Below are 27,958 nucleotides of genomic sequence, written 5' to 3'. Positions count from 1 at the left end.
TGTAAATCCATTACTTTCAAGACTTTTTCTCCCATAAACCTTCTGAAATTTCCATCTGGCTGAGAGAGCTGGGGCTGTGCTGATCTGGATTGGATCGTCCTCCTACTCACTCCCATTTGTTTTATTCCCTGTGTAATTCCATGAGCAACGTGTTCCCAACCACCAGCCCTGCTATGAGTCAGCTCTCCATAAAAAGAGAATAAACAATAAACATCCTGGAATTGTTGTTTTTTTGTTTTAATGGTAGATGTAGAGGGAATGTTCATATGAGATACTGTGAAAATATTCTTCCCCGTGAGAATGGTGAGGCGCTGGCACAGGTTTTCCACATAAATTGGAATTCCTGGAAGTGTCCAAGGCCAGGCTGGATGGGGGGCTTGGAGCAACTCTGGATAGTGGAAGGTGTCCCCACCTACAGAGGTTGGACAAGATGAGCTTCAAGGTCTTTTCCAACCCAAACCATTCCATGAGGAATCAGGGTGGGACGAGATGCTTCCAGGGGCTCTTCAAGTCTTCAGGCCAGGTTTTTCTGGGAGCTGTGACAGCAAGAAGAAAAATCAACCTCCAGCCCAGCTCTTAATATATCCCTCTCTATTGGTTTCCTAAATACCCCAGCATGGGGATTCCTGGATTTCCGTGGTGCTGTGTCCAGCCAGGAGAAACCACTCTGTGAGGACCAGGACCCCAGTTTTGATTGTCCAGTTGGGGTCAATCCTGGAGCCTTGGGAAGGGCTTGTTCCCACTGTGCCCGTGGGGATTCCTCTCCTGCAACTCCATAGAATATCCTAAGGTGGGAAATATATCTCAAGGATCATCCAAGTCCTGCCTGCTCCAGGAAAATCAAGATTAATCCTTTGCAGAACAACAGGGAAAAAATCTGGAGGGAGGCTTTTCCGTGAATGCTAATTCCTGTTTTGCAGACAACGCCCAGAACCATGGAATGGTTTATGTTGGAAGGGACTTTGAAGATCATCCCAACCCCTTGCCATGAGCAGGGACACCTTCCACTATCCCAGGTTATTCAGATCACCATCCAGCCTGAACACTTCCAGGGATGGGCCAGCCACACCTTCTCTGGACAACCTGTGCCAGGGCCTCATCCCATCCAATCATATCTGCCCTTCTCTCCCATCCCACATCTCCCCTCCTCAAGACCTCCAAGCCAGAAATTCCCTGTTGCTGCGTCCTTGGATCAGAGGCACAAATCCTTCATCCTGCACTGAATTATGGCTTGGTACTGCTATTTATACAAATCTACAGCTTCTCCATACAAAGCTAAACAAAAGCAGAGCTAATTAGCCAGAACCACCTGGTCAATTAGGAAAATTGCTCTTCCCACTCAGCGAAGGCTTAAAAAAAAAAAAAAAAAAGCCACAGGCTGGTCAAGACAAACTCAATCCGAGCAAATCTGAGAAGCCTCAATCCAGAGGTTTTACAAACCCAAAGCTGGTGGCCCAGTAGTGAAATCATGGAATGGTTTGTGTTGGAAGGGGCCTATGTCCCGACATAAAAAAGCCCTTTGCTGCTGCTCCTGAAAATGTGAAGTCTGAATTTCAACAGTGCTTGAGTTGGTCTGTCTGGAAGTGAATCCCCCTAATTCCCAGGGACAGGGACACCTTCCACTACCCCAGGTTGCTCCAAGCTACATCCAACCTGGCCTTGGACACTTCCAGGGATCCAGCGGCAGCCACAACTTCTCTGGGAAAACTGCCAGGGCCTCACCACCCACACAGGGAAGAATTCCTTCCCAAAATCTGAGCTACTCCTGCTCTCTGGCAGTGGGAAGCCATTCCCTGTATCCTGTCCCTCCATTCCTGGCCCAAAGTCTCCCTCCAGCTCTCCTGGAGCCCCTTCAGGCACTGTAAGGGGCTCTGAGATCTCTCTGGAGCCTTCCCTTCTCCAGGCTGGATATTCCCAGCTCTCCCAGCCTGGCTCCAGAGCAGAGGGGCTCCAGCCCTTGGAGCATCTCCGTGGCCGCCTCTGGAATTGCTCCAGCAGCTCCACGTCCTTCTGATCCCAGATACGGACACGGTGCTCCAGGTGGGGTCTCACCTGAGCAGGGCAGACTCATCCATAGAAAATACCAAATTAAAGGGATAACAAACAACGTTGTCTTGGGCTCCAAGAGGAAGACCTGGATTGAACAATTCTCTGTTCTATTTCTGGAATTTTATCTCCTGCTTTTGTCATTTTTGTGGTGTTATTTTGTTTTTCCCAGCACACAGGAGGGCCCTGTGAGGATGACCTAGCACAGTCCCTTGGAGGAGCTCTGTCAAATGTGAGAACATAGAGAGAAATCAAATAATTTTTTTTTAAATAAATATAACTCTTTTTTATCACAAAAAGGGAGTCAGGGGTTATTTAGCCTCAGTTCAGCCAGGTTTTTGCTGAAAGGGCTACACTCCAAAGCCTGCCCAAGTGGCTGGAGGAAAAATGGAATGAAATTATGGCTGTAGCCATCCAGTAGAGGGTCCCACAGGCAAAGGAAGAGAAGCCAAATTAAAAAAAAAAAAAAAAAAAAAAAAAAAAAAAAAAAAAAGGGGGGGGGTGGGGGTGGGGGATTGTATCGAATTCCTGGGCTTGAAAGAGCAGCCAGACCTTCTGGGTCCAGTTTATCTCCCCTCACCACCTTCAACTCCCAGCCCCAGCAGAATTTGGGTTTGAGGACATTTGAGTTCATTCCATGCCTGTTTTTATCGGAAATCCGTTACTGGACCCAGGGATGCACAGGAGAGGGGTGGAGGTGGAGATTTAAAGCCTCCAGGTGTTCCCTCCTGCTGCTTCCTGCACCAGGAATGAACTGTGGGAAAGTCAGGATCTGTTTCTGCCTGGGGGACAGCCCAGACAGGAACAGCAGCCCAAATTAAAGCTAGTCGAGTTAATTGCCACCCCGTTCTCCTCCGCTTCGGCAAATCCAGAAGTAGAAAACCCCCAACAAAACCTTGAGAAAGAGATCCCACAGAATGAGCTCATTCAACTCCAAGTGACCCTGGGAAGGGATTGGAGACTTCCTTGTTATCCCATCCCGCCAGGAAAATCGTCTGCCCCGTTTCCAAGAGGAGGGGCAGGCCTGAGGCATTTTTTGGGGAAGCAATCAGCTGTCTGCCTCTTGCAACACAGGGCAATCCCAGGGAATCTCTGGAAGTTCCTACAGTCTGGAGAGACATCACTTCACTTGGGAGAGGTATTTTTTTTTTCCCTAGGATGGGAGGAATGGCTTTTGACTCCCACAGGCAGGGTTAGATGAGATTTTGAAAAAGAATTCTTCCCTGTGAAGCTGGTGAGGCCCTGGAATGGAATTCCCAGAGAAGCTGTGGCTGCCCCATCCCTGGAAGTGTTGAAGCCCAGGTTGGATGGGGCTTGGAGCAAGCCCCTGCATGGCAGGGGGATGGAATCCCATGAAGGTCCTTTCCAACACAAACCAATCCATGATTCCATGATCCCTCTTCCTTCCAGGCTCACGGCAGCAGAAGGAACTCAGGAGGCTCCCTGCAGCTGGGAGAGCCTTTATCCCAAGGCTTATTCCTGAGCCAAACCAATCAAATCGTAATTGCAGCTTAATCCCAGCTTGGATTAAGAATATTAGCAAAGTAATTTTTGGGGATTTCTCCTGCCCCAGCCTGCAATGGCTCAGGAATGAAGTCTGGAGAAGCCAATCTCAGAGCTTGGGATGACTCAGCTGAGCTTTTCCTGATTCTTTTTTCCTGATTCTTTTGAGTAACAGAGGTGCCCACTGGCCAAAAAGAGGGATAGGAAGAGCCAGGCTGGATGCTATCCACCCATTCCTAGTGGGAGACCCAGCATGTGCAGCCATCCTCACCCCACAGCCAGTGTCAGCTCTCCTCCAAGAGGCACAAACCTGAGATCCTGGAGTTCCGTCCTTCCTTGGAAGCCTTTCCTCTGCCCCTCACTAACCAGTTTATCCCAGGGATCCGATTTCTCCCAGGCTGCTGCTCTCCTTGCAGCCACTTTCCTTGGCATCAGCACTTCCAGACACGTGGCCTGGGAAAACGGCTCTGCAGTTCGGGCTGATTTTCCATCCATCTGAGCCTGGCTGAGTGTGAAGGGACAGAAATCCGGGGAGCTCTTTCAGCCACATGCATTATTTATGCCAAACCACAGCCGCGCTCTTGTCTCCCACTAAAAGAGGTTGGAAAAGGAAATGCCTCCAATTCACTGAGTTCAGAGACAGCGTCTTAATCACAGCAGCCACAGCCTCAAACGTCCTTCCCCTTTCCTCTCAAGCTGACAAAACATTCCCTTGAAAGCTTTTCTGTATCCCCCCCCCGCCCCCCCCATTTTTGCAACATCAGACCTCACGGAGAAGAGGGCAGGGAGAAGGAAAAACCCTCTGGAAATCCTTCACCCTTTTCTTTCTCAATACCCCACGGGGGTTTCCCACCTTTTACCAGGCTGCAGGTGGGTGGTTTTTCCTTCATTCCATCACCCCAGGGACGGGATGCAAGGGAGAAGCAGCAAATGCTCCGTCACCTCCCCTTCCCTCTCGGCACCAATTAAGATAAATCAGCCAAAATTCCATCTCTCCTTTACTTTGAAGGCCCCATCATTAAGCAGAGGAGAGAGCAGTCGAGCGGAGCTGATGAGTTCCCTTCCCCAAAGTGGCTGAGTCACCATTCCTGGAGGGAATGTAAAAGACATGGAAATGCGGCACTCGGGGACATTGTCTTGTGGTGAACGCGGCAATTAACGGCTGAACTTGATGAACTTAAAAGGGCTTCTCCAACCTAAAGGATTCCATGATTTAGATTACCTGAAGGGCCAGAGGAGGGGAGGAGCCCTGCCAACCTGAAACTCTGGAATGTGGCTCTGGAAAACAGGAGGCTGGTGAGATTTTTTCATCCACGAGGACCAATAATCTGTTGGACACGGAGCAAGATTCTGACTCATCCCTCAGACGTGGGAAGGTTTGTGATGTGCACAGCTCTGGCCGATGGATTTATGTTCCCAAACCTCCAGGATGCTGATGCAGAAGCAAAAAGCAGGGATGGATCCCACTGGATCTTCCAGCTGCTCCAACAGCCTCAGTGGAAAGAGGAATTGCAGATGGAGCCCACAGCCATCCTTGGAGTGGGGGCACCAGAGCTGAAGCACTGAATCCAACTCTGGGATCATCAGCACAAGGATGTGGAGCTGCTGGAGTGAGTCCAGAGGAGGCCATGGAGATGCTCCAGGGGCTGGAGCCCCTCTGCTCTGGAGCCAGGCTGGGAGAACTGGGAATGTCCAGCCTGGAGAAGCCAAGGATCCAGGAAGACCTCAGAGCCCCTTTCAGTGCCTAAAGGGGCTCCAGGAGAGCTGGAGAGGGACTTTGGAAAAGGGATGGAGTGACAGGACAAGGGGGAATGGCTTCCCACTGCCGGAGGGCAGGGATAGATGGGATATTGGGAAGGGATTCTTGGCTGTGAAGCCCTGGAACAGGCTGCCCAGAGAAGCTGTGGCTGCCCCAGGATCACTGGAAGTGTCCAAGGCTGAATGGGGCTTGGAGCACCCTGGGATAATGGAAGATCTCCCCGGCCATGGCAAGGGGTTGAATTCCAAGATCTTTTAGATCTCTTCCAACACAAACTATTCCATGATAATTTGATTTTAAGTTTTAAGTCCCATAATTTGGGGCTAAGTGATCCCATGGAACAGGACAGGCTGAGGGGAGGTGGAGCTGCTGCCTTTAACAGGCACAATCACGGAGCTGGTGTCCAAGGATAACCTGGCTCTGGCTCTGCACAAAGGACAAGCAGCTGCTTCCAAGATGCATCAAGGGAAACTCCAACCAGACATGGGGAAGGAAAAGCTTTGCCAGGGCAGTGATTAATTTCCAAAACAGTGACCCTGAGAGACGGTGGAGCAATCTCCCTCCGTGGAAACACTGAAATTAAGTTTGAGAAAACCCTCAACAACCCAGCCAGAGCTGACCCTCCTTTGAGGGGAAGATTGAACTCGAGCCCTCCAGAGATCCTCCCAACACTGGATTTCTGGGAATAGCCTGGGCAAGGGCAGCAGATACCGAAGCAAGACAAGAGGAACTTCTCACCACCTCCTCCCACCCCTAAATTTATCTCCTCCAGCAGCTCCTCTATCAACGCTGCCCAAACCATCATCGTAGGACATCCCCAGGCTGCAGGAAACGTACAAACTTCCCAACCCTCACATGATTTTTTGGGGGATTTTTTCATTTGTTTGGGTTTGGTTTTTTGGGGGTTTTTTTTTGTTTTGTTGGGTTTTGGGGGGGGGGTTGTTTGTTTGTTGGTTTATTAAAGCTCTATTATGTACCTAGAACTGCCCTAAGCTCCAGTACCAGGCTGAGCAGTCAGCTTTGTCCCTGGTAGATTTTGGGTGAGGCCTCCTCCCACCCACAGTGAAAGAAAAGGCTTTGATGAAAAGCAAATCAGGCAACCAAGAAGTCACAGGGGAAGGAGTCATTTCTGGTTTTGTCACAAAGCACAGCTTCCCTTTTTTCAAATAAAAAGAGGAAGCCATCACAATGGAAAAATGCTAAACTTTTGACTTTGAATTTCACCAAATTATGTCATGATCTTGGTTTACCCAAAAGGCATCAAACACAGGTCTTCCTCCGCCTACAACATCACAGAAAGTGGGAAAAGACCTTTAGGATCATCAGGTCCAACCACCGCATGCTCACCACTAAACCATATCCTCAAGTGCCATTTCCAGAGGGGTTTTTGAGCACTTCCAGGGATGGAAACTTCAGAAGAACTTTGGAAAAATGGAGCTGAAACCGTGGAAGGGCCAGAGTGAGGAGGGGCCATCTGAGCACATCAGCATTTCTTGGAGCCACCAAATAACCCCAAAGTATTGGCATGGGACAGGGATCCTGCTCCACAGGGTTCTGAGCAGCAGGAAAAGCTCCTGGGCATTAGGCCATGGGAAAGGTCTATGGAATATTGCCAGAAAACACTTGGAGGACTCCAGGAAAAACAGGGTGAGGATGGACAGGACCATTTGGGACAGCAACAACCCGGCCTTTCCGGAATTACTCCTTGATTTTATAGAATTCCAGAACGGTTTGGATTGAAAGGAATGCCATGGGCAGGGACACCTTCCACAATCCCAGGGCTGCTCCATGCCTCATCCAACCTGGCTTTAGACACTTCCAGGGAGGGAACATCCAGAACCACACATGGAATGAGTTGCAAAAAGCCTCCAGTCATGGATACTCAGGAAAAAAGCTACTCCCAGTTTTAATGAAATGCATTCCAAGACCTCAATTTCCAATCAAAAGAGCAACAGTTTCAACACAAGAATGAGTGGAAATAAACACATGGGAAGCGCCAGGAGCTTTGGAATACAGAGCCCTGGACATCAGCCCTGAGGTGCCAGAAGGTTTTGCTGCCCATGCAACAGTTTGCCCACACCTGGGATTCACTGGGATATGGGAATTCTGCCAGGAATGTGCTGATACTTCCTTTTCTGGGGATGTGGAAAGCAGCCAACACAACCAGTTTATGCTGCTGATCCCTGCCTGCTCCATTCCCAGCTGGAGTGGGAAGGATGATGCCAAAGGTATCATCCCAACACAGGAGCAGCTCCAGGAATATTGATCCCACTCCCCACTACACATCCCACAGAGCTTGGCCCAGCATTATCCTATTTCCTGTGAAATTCCCCATTTCCTAAACCTCTGTCTGGACAGTTCAGTTCCTGCTCTGGATACAAGAGCTGAGAGAGAGCCAAGTGAAGAAAAGAAGGAAATAAACATGGTGGGATTCCTCTCCCAGACAAAAATTTAACCACATGTGGGTGCTTAAAATACACTTTGTTCATGGCCAAGGTGGATTTTAACCCTCAGCAATGTGAAACTGCTTTTAAAATCCAGCATCTTTCCCTTCTACCTTCTCCTGACATGGCACGAATTCCCTCCCACGTTTTTTTTTCCATTTACTATCCCTACAATTGCACAACTTTCTCCTCTCCTGGAGGTTAAAGGGCACAAAGTCTCCCAAAATGTAAAACCCTGAGATTTTTCCTTTCCCCCCAGTACATCCCTAACCCAATCCTGGGTTTTATACTGCAGTTCCCTGTTTTCCTGCTGTCATCACCTCGTGTTTCCCCATCCATCCCATTCAGTCTGGAAAGGGCAGCACAGCTCCACCACCCCAAGGAGAGAGGATTAGACCTGATCTTGTTGATCAGCACAATTAAGGCTCTTATTTAATCTCCCTCCAAGACTCCAGAGGAAGAAAGAACAAAAATCCCAAGTAGTTGGCAACTCTGAAGAGGAATTAAGACTCCCAAAAGTCCTAAATTCCAAACAGCAATACTTTTTTCAGCTGGAAATACAGGTGTTTACTTTTCCATACGAAGAAAAGGCACCGAACTCAGACAACCCTCAGCCCCCAGCAGCAGCAAATTAAAGAAAAAAAAAGGCTTCCCAACAGCACCAAATGAGCAGGATTTGGGATTTAACGTGGAAGGCACCAGCTCAGAACTCAAAGTCCTCGCCAGCCATGGCAATGGCCCAGGCAAACTTCTCCCTCTGGGTCTTGTTGTAGATCTTCTCAATGGGAATCCCGAATTTCTTGCACCTGTGCAGACCACAAGACACCAGTGGGGACCAGTTATCCAGCAGTGCCCTCTCCACTGCATCTCTGGAAGTCTCCAAGGATGGGCTGGATGGGGCTTGGAGCAACCTGAAGCAGTGGAAGGTGTCCCTGCCCATTAAACACCACAAATTTTAAGGTCCTTTCCAGCCCAAACCATTCCATGATTTCACACCCAAGACTTACCAAGCCACACTGATCCTGGGATCCAGGTAATTCAGCTTGGATGTGCCCAGAGCTATTTGCTTGTTCTCCTCCTTGTCTGTGGCCTGGACGTTCAGCTTGGCCAACTGCTCCTCCAGCCTCTTCAACAGCTTCTTCTTCTTCTCCACGTTCCTGAGGGAAAGGAGAAGGAACAACACAGGATGTCCCAAAGCCCAGAAATTCTCTGGAATAGCAGAGTCAAAGGTGCCATTCAGCACTAATCTATCCCTCAAGGGTTTGGATCTGGTGAGATGCTTTTTTAAATATTAAAAATTAACAATTAAAAAAAATGTAATTTCCGCCACCAAAGGTGGGCGAACAAAATCCAGCATCCTGGAATGGGCTGCCCAAAGAAGCTGTGGCTGCCCCATCCCTGGAATTCCAAGGCTAGGTTTGGACAGAGTTTGGAGCAACATGGGAGAGTGGGAAGTGTCCTTGAAGGGGAACCATCCACAAGATCGTAACCACCTTCCAAACTTTCATGGGACAAGAAAGACCCGATCCCAAACATGGGCATTTCTGTTCTGATGGGGTGTTGGGACACATCAACCCCATCCATAGGCCCCTTTGCGAGAGAGGATTCCACGGAAAAGCCACTCACGCTTCTGCTTTGGCATCTTTTGTTTCGTTAAACTCATCTTCAGCTTTTTTCACTTCTTCCTGGGCTTCCTCCACTTGTTTCTTCTTGGCATCAATCTGCGAAGGCGAAAAAGTCAGACAACACTTCCTACCTCCCTGAAGGTTTCAGTTTCCTCCCTTCTTTTCCTTCTTCACACACCATTCCTCAATTTCTCACCAACCCTACTTCCCAGATTGTCCCCTGCAGCATTTTCTGGGCTCAAGCAGTTTTTAGCATCTTCTAAAATGTCATCCCAGCCCAAGTGCCACAAACACTTGGAGCACCTAAATCTGTTCATCTTCTGCACCTGCCTGAGACTAAGGGACTTGTGCCAGCACCAGAGTCCTCAGAAAAGTCCCAATCTATCAGTAGGGTGTGAGCAAAGAGACTGAGGACAATTAAAAATGGTGATTTAGGTATTTTCAAGCTGCTCCTCCTGCAAAAATGACAGGAAAACCGATTTCCCTGATCTTGATCCACCTGGGCCAGAGCTGCCATCACAAAAGGCCCCCAGCTGTGGTTTGAAGGCAGAGAGTGATGAAAAATGCCCCAAACTCATCAAAACTCACCCAAATTCTGTACCAAGTGGGTTTCCTCTGGCATTTAAGGTCACCACATCCCTCTCCACCCCTGGGTTGCAATCCATCATTCCCAGGACATTCCCTGATGTTCTCGACCAAGGTGATTCCTTCAGACATCACCCCAGCCCAAAGAATTAAAATTCAGAGGGTCAGCTTAGGTCAGGGATCTCTCAGCTGGGTCTGCCTCACCTTTTCCTGGAGGACTTGCATGGACCTGGCAAAGGTTTTTGGTATAGACCTCTGATGATTGCACAGGATGGCCACAGCTCGGTTGGCTCGGTTGTAGGACAGGAGCTTTCCTGCAACGTTGTCTTCAGCTGGAAGGGAATTAAAACATCACTCTGACTCTGTTCCCAGAGTTGGGAAAAGCAGGGAATACAGCAGAAGGAAAGGCAAACAAGTTGCTGTCGCATTTTCTCTCTCTCCAGGGAGAGCAATAATGGTTGTGGGAATTGGGGAAGGACAATTGAGCCGTCACAATCTGATGCTGTGACTCATCCCTCACGCACCCAAGGAGGCAGAAATAGCGCAACCAACCAGCAACACGAGGAAAAGAGGGAAAAATATTCCCATCCTGGCCATCAGTTAGTCAGAGTATCCCCAAGTTCACCATTTCTCAATTTCCAACATCCCCAACTTCCTCCTCATCCCGACATGTTACTCCTGGCCCCACCATGTGGAGCATCACCTGCCCAGGTGGGTCACGGACAGTTTTAGGCATCCCCAGGCAGTGGATGAACATTCCTGAGCCCTCTGGGTCCCACCACAACCACTGGAACTCACGGTTGGTGAGGGCCTTGAGCTGCTCCTGCAGGGTGATGGAAGCGTTGTAGGTCCTGAAGACTTTGGCCGTCAAACCATCCATGAGGTTCTGGAGGTGTTTGTTCAGGAAGGTTGTCTGGAGGAGAGAAAACAGGGAAAAGGGTGGGGAAACTGACAGCAGGAGCTCCACTGACAGGAAAAGGAGGAAAGGCTTCCAACTGAAAAAGGGTTTGATGGGATTTTGGGAAGGAATTCTTCTCTCTTCCAGGCCCTGGCATGGAATTCCCACAGAAGCTGTGGCTGCTCCATCCCTGGAATTGTTCAAGGCCAGGTTGGACAGAGCTTGGAGCAACCTGGGACAGAAGAAGGTGTCCCTGCCCATGGCAGGGATTTGGAGCTTCACCATCTTCAGGGTCCCTTCCTACCCAAACCATTCCATGATTCCACAAAGGAACAGAACAAGCAGAAGCCGGGACAAATCTCTTTTTAGACCATCCTCTGCCTAAGCAACCGAAATTAGGCAATAACAAAAAAATTAAGTCCTGCAGCTTGTAGAGCTGCTTGTGGGGTCAGGTCATCATCTACCCAAAACCGGCCTAAAATTCCACCTAAATCCACAAAAAAAAAAAAAAAAAAGTGGAAGTCAACAATTTCTTCCCATCTGTCTCTAAGAGGACACACGTTTGGCACTCGGGGACATGGTTTAGTAGTGGACCTGGCAGTGCCGGCTTAATGCTTAGATTTGATGATCTTAGAGGTCTTTTCCAAACAATCATTCCTGATCTCACATCCAATATCCCCTCCCTGTTCTACAGAGAACATGGAGCTGCTCATTGATCCCATATCCCATCCTGAGGAAGATGAGGGAGGTGGTTTTTCCAGGAGGGAAGGCAGCACATCTCTCCAGCAACCCCTTCCACTTCTGTGGAGCCCAAATGAGGTGCAAAAGCATCAAAAACCTGAGGTCTGGCACCTCGAGTAACCCCCCAAAATGTGGACAGACCTTCCCAGGCTAAAAAAAGCCCATGTGGGTGAGTGGGAGAAGGAGCAGGAATCCAGCTCCTCAAGGAGGGACACAGGGAAGCAGAGATGTTCTAGTGCAGAAGGAGGCTGGAAAACCTCACAGGGTGCTCAAACAGTGACAGTGGTGTCTCTGGAGAGCAGAGAGTTTAAACCAGGTGAAGGGAAAACTACCAGAGATGGCCAAGGGTGTCATGGTTTTGCTTCTTCCCCCTTTCAGGGCCACAAAAAGGGACACTTTTTGTTTGGAAAGCTTCGAGGTGACAACTCACAGTGAGCTGGTCAAAGAGGTCATCGGTGGGGTCCTTGTTCTTCATGAACAGCTTCAGGTTCTTGAACACCTGGAGAGGGGCAAAGGACAGCCCTGGTCAGGGCCAAGGAAGGAACTGCTCGCAGACATCTCCCTCATCTCTCTCCTCCTCCAGACGGACTCTGATTCACCCTCGTGTTGGCACATCCCAACAACCTTCCCAAATTCAAGGTGCCACTGAGTGTTGTCCCGCCCCCATCTTCCCCATCTCTGACATTCCAGTTTCTCCACGAGCACCATTAAAATCTTCTTTCGCGTGGGCAAAAGAAGAAAAAGAAGATTATTCAACACAAACGGAGACATTTCAAGTCCTGACGCCCACGAGCCAACTGAGGGTACTCCCGCAAGAGGTGGGACTTTTCCCTCGTGGTTCATGGGGTAGAACAACCTTGGAAGTTCTATCCCAAAATTTCTCCCAGGGTTAAAGCACATCCTGGTAAGATGTAACAAAGCACCTCACACCCGAGCAGGTGTTTCCATGTAGGGAAAGGTTTAACACTCACCCCAAAACCTTTTAAGGGAAAAACACGAGAAGTTTCTTTGCTCTCCTGACAGTAATTGGCTCGGTGCCAAGACAAAACCACTGATGGGTCTCTTTACCTGTTCCTCAGAAAAGTAGCTATTCTCTATTGGTCTGTTCACTAAAAACCCACCTAAATTGTCCAGTACTTAAGGGAGAGCATGAGGCTTCTAAGTGCATTCTCAAGGTGTTGTAGGGACCTTTCCCTAGGCTGTGCTCGGCTTTGTTCTTTGTTTTTTTGAGTTACTTTCTTCTTTCATCAAAACCTTTTTGCTTTTTCAAGACGTACTTGACCGTGCTGTCTTGCAAAATTATTTAAGCCATTTTCTGTGAGGTGCTGGACACCCTCAGAGGTATTGAACCCCTCACAGAACTGTAGCCCTGGCTTCGTGCCTGAGATGTTTTGGTTTTCTGAAATTCTTTTCCCAGGGAGTTTTCTGTAAACAGGAGAAATGTTTTTGTAAACTGTACTATGTTACTCATTCCTTCTCCTAGGAGGGATTTCTTTTTGATGTCCCTCTGGTCTGACCAATATGAGTGAAGAGGTTTGCCTCTGTGTTAACCAATCAAACTGGTGTGTGTAAAATAGTATACAAGGGAGCCACATCCCAAAAATAAAAGAGTCATTTTCAGCCTCCTGAAGCTCAGAGTCTGCGTCATTGTAGTGTAAAACAGCGTCACAGAACTTATTACACCTGGCTCTTCGAGAAATTCAATAGATAACAGGTTTTGGATGGAGATTTGGGACTGATAAAACATGGGGGAAATCCAGACAACCAAGCACTCCCTCTTATTCCTGCCCCAACCCACCGGCTTCTCCACGGACACTTTGTTGTAGTAACGGATGGAGTCTTTTCCTAGGAAGTCGAACTCCACCACGTGCTCCTGCCCATCCAGCCAGGGGTGCAGCTGGATGTGCTCCACGCGCAGGGAGCAGCAGCCCACCGTGTCCGCAGTCTCCCCTTCCTCCTTCTCGTTCCCAGCCCGCAGGGCCAGCTGGAAGGAAACAAGGAGTTGGTCCATCCCATGCCATTCCACCTCAATTCCCCTTTCCCTGGGTTGTTTGAAGGGGATTGGGACCAGAGGAGATCAGATCATCTCCATCTGTGGATTCATAGAATGATTGGGAAGGGACCTTGGGCAGGGACACCTTCCACTAGGGACAATTTTCGTCTTCCACACCTCTGGAAATATTCAAATCCAGGCTGGATGGGGCTTGGAGCTACCTGGTCAAGTGGAAGGTGTCCCTGCCCACAGCAGGGGGTTGGAATGAGATGACCTTGAAGGTCCCAAACCATTCCAGAATTCCATAATCACCCCCATATCCCTCATACGGAGCCACCGTGGGTGGGCAGGACCAGCAAACACCAAAAACTGCACAGTGGGGTGGATCAGGGAAGAGAATTCCCAACTTCCAGGTGGATGGGGGACCCGGGGTGAGGCTGTGGGTACCTTATCAATGAAGTAGAGGGCCACTGCTCTTTGCCGCTTCTTTATCTCCTTGGATTCCCAGTCTTTTCTGTACTCAGCCCGGATTGTGTGGACAACATCCTTCAGGCGCCGAGCCACCTCGTATTTCTCCCAGTCCTTCTCCCCCTGGAATGGGAAACCAGGATATTTTCCATTCCATGCCCTGTCTTTATTCCACCCCTACCAGTCAAGTCCTGCTCTAGAAACACCTCCGGCACCTAAATCCTGCTCAAGCCCCACTGTTTTCTTGGGGAAAATCCATTAAGGGAATAAACTGGAAAAGGAACAGCTCATCCAGGGTTTCTGTGCCCTCTGCTGGCCATGCTGGATCTGGGATCCTGGCCAAATCAGGGTGTTCTCCACCAGGCAGAGATTGGCAAGAACCAGGTGGTCAAACCATGGCCAAAGGTGGCTCCTTGGACACCAGTGTGGACTGACACAGCTCCTGCTCAGTTGTGTCCACCTGGGTTGCATTCCCACTTTCCCTGAGCCTTTGGAAAGAACCTTAAAATCCCCTTTTCTCTTCCCATAGTGTTCAATCCCATGTCTTCCTACCCTCTACTTCCTGGTATAAATTAACCCAGCTCTGGTCCCTGTGGATCCTCATCAGCCTTCCCTGGACACGGATAAGCAACATGGCACCGGGATGACTCTGCCCGGAGCAACCCATTCCTTGGAACAATTCTGATGCTTCACAATCATCTCTCCTTTCCCTCTCACCCCTTCATTTTGTTTATCCACTTTTAAAAGAAGGGCAAGAATAAAATAAAAGAAATAATAATAATTTAAAAAAAAAGGTGGTGATATTCCACATCCTGGCCTTCCCAGATTTTTTTCACCTGACCAAGGGCACCATTCCAACCTTCAGCTTGGAGCTGGGGTTCAGCATGATGTACTTCAAGGTGTTCTGGATGTTCTCTGTCCACGAGGCCAGCCAGGTGACCGTGTTGTCAAAGCGCACCTCCTTCCACTTGTGACCTTCTGGGGGCTTGGGAATCTTGGAATCCCTGTGGGAAGAGCAGGATTAGGGCCCTCGGGCCATGAAGAATGAAGTTTTCAGTGAGCCAAGGATGGTCACCACATGGAGAAAACTTGGAATCCACCTGTAATTACTCCACAACATGGAATCATTAAAGTTGGAAAAGTCCTCCAAGATCAAGTCCAGTCATGAACCAGCACTGCCAGGGCCACCAAACCATGTCCCCAAGTGCCACATCTACACAGCTGTCACATCCCTGCAGGGCTGGTGACTCCACCGCTGCCCTGGGCAGCCCCTTCCAGGGCTTGACAACCCTTACTGCGGAGAAGTTTTCCCTAATATCCAACCTAAACCTCCTCTGGCTCAACTTGAGGCCATTTCCTCTTCTCCTTCCCTTTTTTTTTTTTTTTTTCTGGGAGAGGAAACCAAGCCCTATGTGGCTCCACCCTCCTGTCAGGGAGTTATAGAAGGTCCCCCCCAGCCTCCTTTTCTCCAGGCTGAGCCCCTCCAGCTCCCTCAGCTGCTCCAGATCCTTCCCACAATCAGGCATTTATCATTTGGATGCTGGGAACAGCAGGAAAACTTGCTGAACTGGTGGGGAATGTTTTGAATCAAGGCCTTCAAATGGGTGGCTTAAGACCAGTCCAGCCCACATAAGCCAGAGGGAAAAACATTCCCAGGATATGGAAAAAACAGGGATTTCAGAAGATGGAAAAACCCCAACTCTGGGCTGAGGAAATGCCCAGTTGCCCCCAATCCCAAGGGAAGTCCCAGGAGGCTCAGCACTTCCAAGGACAAACCCACCTGCTGCAGTTGATGATGACATCTTCTGGCATGATCCTCTTCTTCAGCATCCCCATCTTGGGGTGCTCCCCACGGCCACGGAAGAGCCCTGGAGGTTCAGTCTTGAAGTTGCCGATCTTCTCGCGGTGCCCGTCTAGGATGCAGTATCCATATTCCTCCTGGATCTTATCCGCCTCCTCCTTCAGCTTCTGAAACCAGGACACCACCAAAAAAAAAAAAAAAAAAAAATCAGAATGATTTGGATTGGATTTTTTTCCAATCCAAACCAAAAAATTCCTTGGTTGGATATTCCAACCAAGACGTCTCAGTGCCATCATTCCCTTGGCGAAGTCCACAATCCTCTGGACTCCAAACCATGATCCAAGGATGGCTGGCACCCTGCAGAGCCATGGAACGTGCAGGATCTGATGATAAAATCCCGGAAGAGGGGGGCGATGGCCATGGAGACAGAGCTGGATTAAAGAAGCTCAGGAAACACAACAACAAAGAGCCAAAATTCCCAAAACTGGACCCAAAACATGTCATAGGAACCAGTCCTCACCTGCTTCTCCTCCTTGGAAAGTGCTTTCCGGGCCTCATTTTTGTCCACAAAATATTTATGGATCTCCCTGAAGTCACATTTGTCCAGGTCCTGGATTATCTCTTGCTCCTCCGAGGTCATTTCCTGGGAAAGAGATGAGAGGGGCTGGGATAAAACCAGGAGGCAAAACTACTTCCACATGGAGCTGCTGCTTGTGCCTGTCCTTGGAAAAGGGAATAGAGACCCACATTCCAGTTCCTTGAAAAACAGAGCCAGTTCTGGGGTGGAAGAAGCTAATGTGGAAAAAAGCCCACAAACACAACTACAGGGACACCACATATGTGTGGGAGGTGTAAACATTCCCCAGAAAAGTTTTGGGTTGTTTTGGGATCAGGTGTCATTCCTTCATTCCTTTGGTGTCCCAAACTGGTTTTGGAGCTGTTTGCAAAATCCTGCACCCATCACTAAAACTCAGAGGGAGCACAGAAAGCAAATCCCAGCCCAAACCCACAAAAAACACGGAAATAAATCAGGATTTAGAACCTCATAATCATAAATAAGGAACAAATCCCCCCCCCAATTCCCTCCATCCCACACCACAGCCTGGGGCTGATGGGTTTGATGCATTTCCCTCCCAGGGAAGTTACCTTCCTCCAGTCATGGAAGAAATTGTTCTGGAAGATCTCCTTGGTGGTGTACTCATGATCCAACATTTTGGCATAAAATGTGGCAATTTCCTCCGTGGCCAGGCTCAGCTTCAAGGGTTTTCCTGGGAAAAGAGAGGCAGGGAGATACCTTCCACTAGACCAGATTTGCTCCAAGCCCTGTCCAGCCTGGAACACATCCAGGGAAGGGGCAGCCACAGCTTCTCTGGACAGAACCTTGGATTATTTCTTAGATTTTCTAAGGATCTTGAATCATTTCTTGGAGGGAAAGCCACCATCCCCTCGCGAGTTCTTTGGCTGGAGAAATACACCAAAACCAAAGGAATATCTGGGCTCATCCTAGGAATTACTTGGAAATAGCTTTTTTTTTTTTTTTTTTTTTTTTAGGGAAAAGTCCTCTGCAGATGTCCAGGGAATGGTGGATTCCTACTGGAACCACCGGTTTTTGGGATTTCTGGACTGAAGGGAACGGAGCCTTGGAGGAGCCCCATGACAAGCCCCACACACATCAGTTCATCCACAGGCCCTTCCTACTTGGAGTTGTTGCCTGTCCACAAACCCTTTTCCACCCAAAAACGGGGACATTTTTTAGGAAAAAAAGCCAACATCAAAGATCCTGAAGTCCAAAGCCACCAGCCCAGACCCACAACACCTCAAAGATCACAGAGAGGGTCCAAATCCTCTCATGGAGCCAAAATCCCTGACAGCTCCATGGATGTCCCAGCAGTGCCCTTCTTTTCCCAAAGTGCCTTTTTTTCCTACTGCAAAAAAAGCATGGAAAGCCCCAGGGAACTGAGGAACACCAAGGGAATGTGATCTCTTTCCATCTCCTCAGCATCCCTTGGCTGACCCCCAATGTCCTTACTTTCCCCCCCCCTTTGATCCATCAGGAATGAGTTCAGGGATGAACTGGGAGCAGGGAATGGCAGGAAAACATGGAGGCAAATTTGGCTATTGGATTCGTCCTGCCAGTGACACCCTGAGCTGCTCTAAGGTCACGTGAGGTGACCCTGGAAACATCAGGAGCTTGGAGCAGCCCAGAAAAATCCTTGGATTTGTCAGTCACTGAGGCCATGGACCAGTAAAATCCCATTTTTCCAGCTCGTGGGAAAACATGGATCCGAAAGACAACTTAATGAGAAAAAACAGCCATTAGGATCAGCCCCCCAAAAACCCAGTAATTCCAACCATGTGTAAGATCCTCCAGCTTTAACCCACGGGCTTTTCCAATGGGATATTCATCTTCCCTAAGGAGAGGACATCACACCCCATCCCAGCTGTACCATCGTAATAAAACTGCACGTCCTCAGGCAGGGGCTCGTAGAGGGGCACAAAGTAGGGCCCTCGGTGCTCCAGCTGCATCCATTTGACTCCACCTTCCTTCTTCTCCTCTTCCCACCTGGAACAGACACGCAGGAATCCATGAGAATATCCCAAATCTGGCACCTCCTCCCGAGGTCACACGGGGAAAATGCTCAGAGCAGTGACAGCTGGAAAACTCCAGGTGAATTTTCTGGAAATTTTCCATTTTCTCCGCTGCTGCTTCACTTTCCCTGTTCTTTAAAACAAGGAAAACTGGAATGGAATCCATAAAATTGAGGTTGTGGTGACACGGAGGAGCTCAGGGGGGAGGGCGAAGAGATCCTAAAAGCCACCTCGTTCCAACCCCTTTCCATAAGCACCTTCCACTAATCCAGGCTGCTCCAAACCCCATCCAATCCAAGGAATGCTTCCAGGGACGGGGCAGCCAAGGCTCCTCTGGGAAACCTGTGCCTCATAAATACTGATAAATTTGATTTTAATGCAAATAACATCCCAAGGAATCTTCCCCCCCTCCAGGAGCAAATGGGATTTTAAAGCCACTACAATTTTTAACTGTGAGGATTTGAAAAAAACAGCAACAAAAAAAAATCCAGTACAATTAAATTTAAAAACTAAAAAAATAATGATGCCAAAAAATCCAAGTGGAAAAGCAGGAGCAGCATTCTAAAAAGAGGGATAAAACCACAGGTTAGGGTCAGAGGAACAACTCTGGTGACAGCAGGGATCTGTGTCCCAGGCTGGCATTGCCCCCTAATCCCAGCATCTCCCGGGGAAAAAAAAAAAAAAAAAAAAAAAAAAAAAAAAAAAAAAAAAAAAAAAAAAAAAAAAAAAAGGGAAAAAAAAAGCGCCAAGGATTTCTGGGAAAACACAGCAAGATTCCACACGGAGAAAACAAAATTCTTGCTTCTCGCTCAGTGGTGCCCCAGAAATTATTTGCGATTTTTTTCCCCCTCCCCATGGGAAACAGAGTGGAATAAATCCATGGTATCCAAAGTTGTGTTTTTGCCATAAAAACAGAGGAAATGAAATGGTCAAGGAAAACCAACAAACTCCAGGAGTTTGGGCTGAAAGCATCAGAGAAAGGCAGCATCAGGATGTTTTTGTGATCGTCTGTCTTCCCAAAATTTTGGGATCTCAAATCCCTGCAGAGCATCCCCCACACTCACCTTCCACAGCCCCCCGAGCCCACCCAGAGGCCAAGGAGGGCGACACACAGGAATTTCCTCCTGGGAAATGTAGCTGTGGGTGTTTTTTTGGGATCAAATCCCAACATACCAGCCTCTCTCCTCCGTGCTGGGATCCAGCCATTCCAAACAAGGCATTGATTGGGAAAAAAAAAAAAAATCCCACTTTTCACATCACCCTGGATCCTCCGAGGGCCACCTCAAAGCTCCAGATATCCATGGACAACTCTGTCTGGGATAAGGGCTCCTCCCAGATCAGTCTCCCAAAAAACATCCCAAAAAATCCTCCCGCTCTGTCCCAGATCTTGGGGAGATCTGGGAGAGAGTGACACCCAGTGGTTTAATTCGCACTTCCAAAAAATAACTCTGCATCCAGCATTCCACATCTTTCCCTGTAAAACACCTGCCTGGATCATCCCAAATCTGCTGGAGAAGGAAGTGGGGAAGGAATTTCACCCTTCTGCAGTTCCCTGATGGAAGTGCTGTTGTCTTGGACTTATTATTATTATTATTATTATTATTATTACTACTACTACTACTATTGTTTCCTTCCAATAATTATGAGCTTCTCCCTTCCCAGGATGGGCACCAGGAAAATCACTGATGGAGAAATAAACATCACAAATAAATTTTAACGTTAAAATAGTTATGAGACAAATCCTGCTCTGCATTCAGGGCCCTCCCTCATCTCTCACCCATTTCCAAGAGTGGCAAGTTCAAGGCTCAAGGAAATATGGGAAAATAGCCACAAAAATAGGAATTTTCACCGTTTTTCCCCACAAAATAAAATTAAAATCCCAGTCCCAGGGTTAGTCCTGCCAAAGGCACGCTGGAACTTACCATTTCCATTTGTTTTCTGCCTCTTTTTCTTCTTCCTTCTGTTTTTTAGTCTTTTTATTTCTCTTTTGTTTCTTTTTCTTTTCTTCTCCTTCCTTAGATTTCTCTTCCCCAGTTTTCCCTGGGGTTTCCTCCTCTTTGCTCTTTTCCTCTGTCTCTTTTGTTTCCCCCTCTGCCTTTTCCTTCTTGTTTTTCTGCTTCTCTTCCTCTGGAACATCTCCCTTCCTTTCATCCTCCTCCTTCTTCACCACCTCCTGCCCCATCCCTGCACTCCCAGTCTCTCCCAGTCTTTCCTCCCTTTTTTCATCCACCTCTTCCTCCTCCTTCATTCCTTTTCCATCCTCACTTCCCTTTCCCACCCTCTCCTCCTCTTCACCTCCCACTCCTTTCTTTCTTCCCTCCTCGTCTTTCTCCATCTCCTGCTCCTCTTCCAGCAATTTTTCCTTCTTTATTTTCCTCTTCCCCACCTTTTTCACCCCCTTCACTTTCCCCTTCCTGGGCTTCTTTGCTTTCCCCTTTTTTCCCCGCTTTTTTCCCCCATCCTTCCATCCCTGGCTGCTGTTGCTTCTCCGTCTTTTGGCTCTTCCCTGTCCCCCTTCCCAATTCCTGCCCTCATCCCCCTCCTCCTCCTCAATGCCATCCATCAAATCCTCGAATTTATCCTTCCTCCCTCTTTTTCTCTTCAATCCCTTTCCCTGTTTATTTTCCTCCTGTTTCTTCTTCCCTCTTTTTTTCTTCAATCCCTTTCCCTGCTTGTTTTCCTCCTGTTTCTTCTTCCCTCTTTTTTTATTTGATCGCTTTCCCTGCCCCTTCTCCTCATGTTTCTTCCCTCTTTTTCTCTTCAATCCCTTTCCCTGCTTCTTTTCCCCCTTCTTCCCTCTTTTTTCCTTCAATCCATCTCCCTGCTTCTTTTCCTCCTGCTTCTTCTCTCTTTTCTTCTTCATTCCCTTTCCCTGATTACTTTCCTCTTGTTTCTTCCCTCTTTTTCTTTTTAGGGCTTGGGAATCCTCTTCCTGCTGTGGGACAGGGGGATCCAGCTCCTTCTCCTCACTCTCCCTCACAGCTGTGAGCCCCACATCCCTCTCCAAAGGATCTCCAGAGGGGGATGGAACCCCACCAGCAACACCTTCACTTGGGACCTGTGGGAAGCAGGAATAAGGGAAGAGATGTTGGGAGAGGTGAGAGGTTATCCCAAATTCCAGGTGAATGGAGGAGATGAACGATTAGGTCCAGGGGGTGACATTCCCAAAAGTTCTCCTACCCCAATTCCATTCTGGGTCTCCAAGGGCTGCTCTCCCACTGCAGGTTCTGTCCTCTGGGATTCATCCTCGGACCTACGACGACATCACAGCCAATCCTCACCACCAGCATTGCCCTCTTCCATCCCAAATTAGGGAATTGCTCCCTCACTTCCCTCCAACCATGGCAGCACCACAGCTGGAGATATCCTGAGGCAGCAGGGAACAACCCCAAGCTGGATTTTGAGGAAGCTCGAAGGAGTAGAACCACAAGGCCTCCAGACAGAACAGGGGAGGTCCTAAGGAAGTATTCCTTAGGAATAAAAAGTGTGAGATTTGTGAATTTTGGCCCCTTTCTATAAATTAATCTAGGCAGATAATTAATTACTGGGCTGTGGAACACCAAAGCAAGGAAAGCCTTCGAGCTGTCTTGGAATGGAAACAAATTCCAAAAAAAAAAAAAAAAAAAAAAAAAAAAAAAAAAAAACACCCCAAAACCAGGAGTCAATTTTTTTTTTTTTCCAGAGAAACCTCAGTATAAAAGTTTCAGCAGCACCAGTAGCACAAAGGAAGGGATCAGGTCAGTCATGAACACACTGGAAAAGGAGACAGATGAGCTCCTGGGACTGTGGGGATGATTCCAGCGGGGAATGAGGAGGGAAGGATCCTCATCAATACAACGGAACAAGGAGTGTCCAGATCCATGATCTCCCCCATCCATATGGGTGAGGAATCCAGGAGTGTTTCCCTGCTCAGCAGAGAGCTCCAGTGAATCTTTGGGAATTCTGTGGGATTTGCAACCATTATAAAGCACCAGCCTGCCCCTACAATTTCTCCCAATGCTCATTCAAGCCAGGCAGGGAGTTGTGAGTCTTCAAGTCATTCATATTCCAGAAAAATCAAGCAAAATAAGAATGAGGAAACTGCAGCACAGCCTAAACCAAGCTCATGTCTCCTAGGCTGAGCCTACAGCTCCAACAGGTGGATTTTGGTGGGGTATTGGGAAAAAATTCCCCACTGAAAAGGTGGTCAAGCACTGGAAGAGGCTGTCCAGGTGGGATCACCATCCCTGGAAGCGTTCCAAAAATCCTGTGGATGTGCTGCTTTGGGACATGGTTTAGTGGTGACCTTGGATACTTTTTCCAACCTTAAGAATTCCACGAGGTTAGCATTGAGGTGATGGTGTCCCTTTCCCACAGGGAAACCTGGGGCTTTTCCTTCTGGGTCATTGCTACCTCTCAGTCAAATCCTCTGGTCCATCCTAGCTAAGCCTGGAGCTAAGCTCAAGCCATGGATCAGATCCATTCCCTGCTTTTCCCACTCCTGGATCCTCCAGCAGGAACCCTTTGGATGCACAGCCAGCTGCCCTAATCCTTCCCAAAAAAAGAGAAATCCAGTTTCCTCCTCCCAAGCAGGATGATGATCGCTCTTCCTGAGCTTCCAAATAGAGAAGAGCTGAAATTCCTGCTTTTAGCCAAAATTTCAGCAACAGAAAGTGTGAATTTCGGACCCTTTCTATAAATTAATCTAGGCAGAAATTTAATTACTGGGCTGTGGGACATGAAGGCAAGGAAAGTCTTCGAGCTGGCCTGGGATGGAAATAAATTCCCCAAAAAAACCAAAACAAAACAGGAGCCGGATGCTTTTTCCACCCTGGAACACGCGTTACACAACCCCCACTAAACTCCTTAGGGAAAATCATCCTGCAAAACACGCTCAGCCCCTCCAATCCCATCAGCAGGGAGCAGATCCATGACTCAGAAGGCAAAATCCCAGCACCTCTTTGGGATCGGCCCCTTCCTCCAAAGGTTTTATTAGAAGCCTCTCACTGGGAATTTTTAAGAGAGGCAGAGAGGATTAACCAGTTTTAGGAATTCTGCTCCCTATCTCTGCCAGGATCTAGAGGGAAGGGGGCAGCCTTTTTTTCCCAGGATTTGGGAGGGTGGTTGTTGCCACCAGATTTATGTAGGAATGTGCACCTGAGCAATCACACCCTGTTGACTGGGGAGGGTGGATGGGGCTGGAACTTCCCTCTCCACCCTCAAATCCCAGGACTGAGCCTCAGATTCCACTTGGGATGTTTTTTGGAAAGCTTCTAAGTGATTGAAAACACCAGGATGTGGAGAAACTCCTCCAGCGACCCAGGAGGGAAAACCAGGATTAGGCAGCTCCATGGGGAGGAGGAAAAGGAAAAAATTCCAGTTCCCTGGGAAAAAAATAATCCCAAAAAATGACCCAACTCACCTGGAAGAGTCTTCTAGCCCCACTGGTGGCCCTTGAGAGGGGCTTGCTTTAGTCTCCTCCTGGAAAATATCAAGGATTTGGGAAAGGTTCCCTAGGACAGGTACCCCAAAGCAGCATCACTCCCAAAGCACTTTTCCCTCCCTCAGCCCCCTTGGCTGGAATCCAGGAACCCAAAATACCAGGTTTATCCAAGTTTTGAGGTTTTATTGGGCTAGGAAATCCCTGGTTTCCTTCCAACGGCACAATAAAGGAATTTTATGGATAAATACAGGAAAACTCCCAGCCCTCCTCAACCACCTGCTCATTGGAAGCACTGCTGGGAGAGCAATCCAGGGAACAGAAGGGATGGGAGGGCTCCAAAATAAAGACAGATCAAATTCCAGGTGCTTGGAAGATGAAATCACCCTTGCAGCAGATGGCAAGAGGGAAAGAGAGGCGGGGAGCAAAGCCATGGGGTGGGGAATACAATAAGGATGAGCAGAAAGCAAGGAAAAAGAAAAAAAAATACAGAAAATGTGGATAGGACCTAAAAGAAAATGAGCTCAGAGGGGACACAAACAGACCCTTAAAATCTCACTCTTTGAGGCCGCTAAAAATCCTGGAAAAAGGGGAAAAAAATCAAAATATACGGAAAATGGGGATAGGAGCTGAAATAATATGATCTCAGAGGAGACACAAAGAGATTCCTAAAATCTGACTCTTGGAGGACACCAGAAATCCTGGAGAGCAGAAAAAAACCCAACAGAATATAGAGAAAATGGGGACCTAAAAGAAACCAAGCTCGGAGAGGTCACAGAGCCCTAAATTCTGTCCTTTGGAGGGGAAATCCCATCCCATTGTTTTTGCACTTGTTTTCCAAGCTGGAACCATCCTCTCCTGCTCCTGACCACACAAGGCATCCCAAAACTCACCCCAGCCCCATCCAGGGCTTGCCAAGCACCGAGGTTTTCTCACTCTAAATCCTGACTTCCCTGAGTTTCTCCTCCCAAGGCTTTCAAGGGAAGCCAAAACCACATAAGGATTTTTCCTGAAAGCTGCTGGGTGAACTCATTAAGGGGAAAATAAAACCCCTGAGTTAATTACAGGTTGGTTATGTCCACATAAACTTTCATTCCCTGGGAACACGCCTGCCCTTGGATTCACAATCCTTCAGAAACCCTGTTGGGAAACTCAGGAAGAGCCACGGCCTTCCGAAGTCATTCCTGCCTGCAAATGCCTGATGGTTGCACCTGGAATGCCAGGAACACCAGGAGCACAGGCACCCTAAGGGGGTTTCAAGGCTGCTCCTTGAATTCGATCCATCCAGGAGAGTTTGGGGACATTTGGGATCCTGTTTTGTGAGAGGGATGGAAAGAGGGGAAAAAGGAAAAGCGTCCATGCTGGATTTACACACCAAGAGGACAAATTAACACAGAAAAAGCAAAATATGGCGGGAATTTCTGGGACTTGTGCTCTCCAGCACCAGTCAAGGATGGTGGAATGGTTTGGGTTGGAAAGGATCCTAAGGAACATCTCCTTCCACTACCCCAACTTCCACTATCCCAGGTTGCTCCAAGCCCCATCCAACCTGGACCTGGACATTTCCAGGGGGGCACAAGCAAGGAAAGCAGCGAAACCCTAATTCCTGAGCAAGGAATTCCCAATCCCAACCTCCTGCTTAGGAAGTGGGAGTCACCCATATCCTGGTGCTCCCCACCGGTGCCAGTTTGGGCCAACACCAAAACGTGACGTATCAAACCCCAAAACCAGGAAATTTATCCCTTAATTTAATTCCAGGTGCTCAAAAGCTCCTTTCAGGGCCTTGCACTAAACCACAAAGCAGCTCCCTCCCAGATCCCTTGGGATCAAACCACGGGAATGCTCCCCAGCCCTTCAGCACAGCAACCACCACGTACCAATCCAGGTGCAGCTCCCTCCTCATCTTGGATCCCATTCCAGAGGCTGGAGCCAAGGCCTTTCCCATCTGCAGCCTCCTGCTTCAGGGAGCTTCTTGGCCAGAGAGGGGACAGAGAAGGGACACACATATTTTATGATCATGGAATGGTTTGGGTTGGAAGGAATCGTGTTGTTCCAAGCTGCTTCCATGGGCAGGGACATCTTCCACTATTCCAGGTTTTTGCATGCTCCATCCAACCTGGCCTTGGACACTTCCAGGGATGGGGCTGCCACAGTTTCTTTGGGAAATCCCTGCCAGGGGCTCACCACCCTCCCAGGGAAGAATTCCTTCCCAATACCCAAACTAAACCTTCCATCCTTCAGCTAAATGTGATTCCCCTTTTCTCATCACTCCATGACCTTCGTTTTTTCCCTATTAAAAATTCCTTTCGATAATCAAAGCAGCACAAGGAAAGCAGAGCTGGATGTGGCATTCCCAAAACTCTGGGATAACCCAGCTGCAAAAGCCCAGCCCTGCAGATCCCATCTCCATCCCAATCCAAGGACTGACCTGCTGATGATGTTCTCCTGCAGGGGCTTCTCCTCAACATTTTTCTCCCCTTTTATTGTGGAAGGCTTTGCACCAGGACAGAGCAAGATAAAGGAAGATCATGCCATGGGCTTGATTCCCACTGAATTTTTGGGATAATGACAAGGGTCACCCCAATGCCCAGAGTGGGGGTTGGTACCTCCACCGTGCATTCCAGCTTCTTCTTCTTCACTGGGAGTGCCTTTGGCTTGTCCTTCCCCTTTTCCAACTCATTCTTTCGCTTCCTGGGATAAGGAAGAATTGATCCCACTGAAACCAGTGGTGACAATAATACTTCCTAATCCTTACGCCCAGCAGAACCAAAAATCACTTCCCAAAAAAAAATTCTGGAGGACTTTCTCTGCTTGAGTGCTGAAATTCTCAGGAAAACCAGTGGGATGACAAAGCTGGAGCCCCCCAGAATTCCCTGCCATGCTCCCTGGTACCCACCTGCTGCTGCTCTTCACCCCAATGGCTTTTGACACCCCCATGGCACCGTCATTCACAATTTCTTGGGAGTGCCAAGGCAGAGAATCCAAGGATTGCCACTGGAATGAGATGGAAACAGCACAGGGTTGGTGCCACCCCAGTTTTGCTCCCCAGGGAAACCCCAACAGCTCAATCCCAAAGTTTGGAGCTCACAGGGTCAAGCTCAGCTTTAATGAGGACCCATGATAAAAAAAAATAATAATAAAATCCTTTAGCTCAGCCCCTGAACTTCTGTTGGAGGCAGCAAAGTAAAAGACAATAAAAGGAAAAAAAGAGGAATTTCCTTAAAATTGTTCAGGAATTCACAGCTTCCACCACCACAACTAATAATAATTAAGCACAGCAGAGAAATGGGGTAAATTGAGATATCCAGTCTCCACCACCACCTCTCCCCACTCCTCTTCTCAAAAGCAGCCAGACTCTCCCAAATCCCTGCTTTCCCTAGAAACTCAAGAGGATGCAAGGAATACAGGTCATATTCCTGGTTCCCATCCATAAAAAACCTCCACACTGAGGAAAAAAAAACCAAAACAAAACAAAAACAGGATTTCTCAAGGAGGTAAGTGAAAACCAGTATAAAACATCCTGAAATTCTTTTCTGGGAGTAGAAAACACTTGGAAAAATTCCACATTTTACCAGAGCTTGCTGTGCCAAGACACCTTATAAGCTGCAGTTAGGATGAAGCTCAGTTGGCACAGGAGAACATTCCCAGTCCCAGCCAGCCTGGAGAACACCTCACTCCTCACCCAGCTGCTTCCCTAAGGGAAATCTCCCCTTCCCAAGAAACTCCTTTAAAGCCTCCCTCAGCCTGATTGGAGGCTCCCAGCCTAGGATACACCCATGGGTGTATGAAGTTTTAGCCCAAAAGCTGACTTTTGGGAATGTCCCTCCAACCAGCAACACCTCAGCAAGGAGAGCTGGGAAGCAGGGAAATACTTTGGAGACCACACAGGTGGAAAATGGGGCCAAAACAATGGATTTAAAAATAATCTGGCAAAACCTACTTGGCAGGAGACGCTTCCCCGTCAATTACATCATTAAATTAATCCCCAAATCCATCTTTTCCCAGCTGCCTCTCATCCATCAGAGCTCCACGGTTGGATGTGGAAGGGTGTGGGCACAAAACCCAGGTCCCACCAAATCCTACAGCC

At 48.4% G+C, this 27,958-nt stretch overlaps 1 protein-coding gene across 4 annotated transcripts; it reads right to left on the bottom strand.

Moving 5' to 3' along the window:
• Window positions 1–261: 261 nt before the first annotated feature.
• Window positions 262–27,958, bottom strand: TOP1MT (DNA topoisomerase I mitochondrial). 4 transcript variants are annotated; one of them, XM_066175000.1, is made up of 21 exons: window positions 27,444–27,805; window positions 26,768–26,865; window positions 26,478–26,562; window positions 26,300–26,364; window positions 25,749–25,839; window positions 23,854–23,912; window positions 21,633–21,705; window positions 20,375–21,510; window positions 18,311–18,426; window positions 17,010–17,131; window positions 16,384–16,506; window positions 15,843–16,030; window positions 14,922–15,066; window positions 14,042–14,185; window positions 13,400–13,585; window positions 12,032–12,100; window positions 10,761–10,875; window positions 10,167–10,294; window positions 9,379–9,473; window positions 8,760–8,909; window positions 262–536 (listed from the first exon to the last, which is right to left on the bottom strand). In XM_066175000.1, exons 2-21 carry the CDS (start codon window positions 26,806–26,808, stop codon window positions 515–517), a joined length of 3,153 nt encoding a protein of 1,050 aa, XP_066031097.1. In that variant the 5' UTR covers window positions 26,809–26,865; window positions 27,444–27,805; the 3' UTR covers window positions 262–514. The 4 variants fall into 4 exon arrangements, with proteins under 4 accessions (XP_066031097.1, XP_066031026.1, XP_066030956.1 ...); XM_066174929.1 differs by lacking the exons at window positions 262–536; window positions 27,444–27,805 and adding exons at window positions 7,191–8,558; window positions 27,812–27,958; XM_066174859.1 differs by lacking the exon at window positions 262–536 and adding an exon at window positions 7,191–8,558.

Source organism: Chamaea fasciata, unplaced genomic scaffold (genome assembly GCF_029207755.1).
Source record: "Chamaea fasciata isolate MVZ Bird 193981 ecotype frontalis unplaced genomic scaffold, bChaFas1.0.hap1 SCAF_1, whole genome shotgun sequence".
NCBI lineage: Eukaryota > Metazoa > Chordata > Aves > Passeriformes > Sylviidae > Chamaea > Chamaea fasciata.
The sequence above is the reverse complement of the archived record's forward strand: the minus strand, read 5'-3'. Positions and strand labels throughout refer to the sequence as shown.

Bases quoted from the DNA above. Each gene is read 5' to 3' on its own strand.
- TOP1MT (XM_066174929.1), bottom strand. From the start codon at position 26,808: ATGGGGGTGTCAAAAGCCATTGGGGTGAAGAGCAGCAGCAG. The intron at 21,706-23,853 runs GTGAGTTGGGTC...ATGTCGTCGTAG, and splicing joins GGGCTAGAAGACTCTTCCAG to GTCCGAGGATGAATCCCAGA. The intron at 16,031-16,383 runs GTGAGGACTGGT...TCCTGGTTTCAG, and splicing joins TTTCCAAGGAGGAGAAGCAG to AAGCTGAAGGAGGAGGCGGA.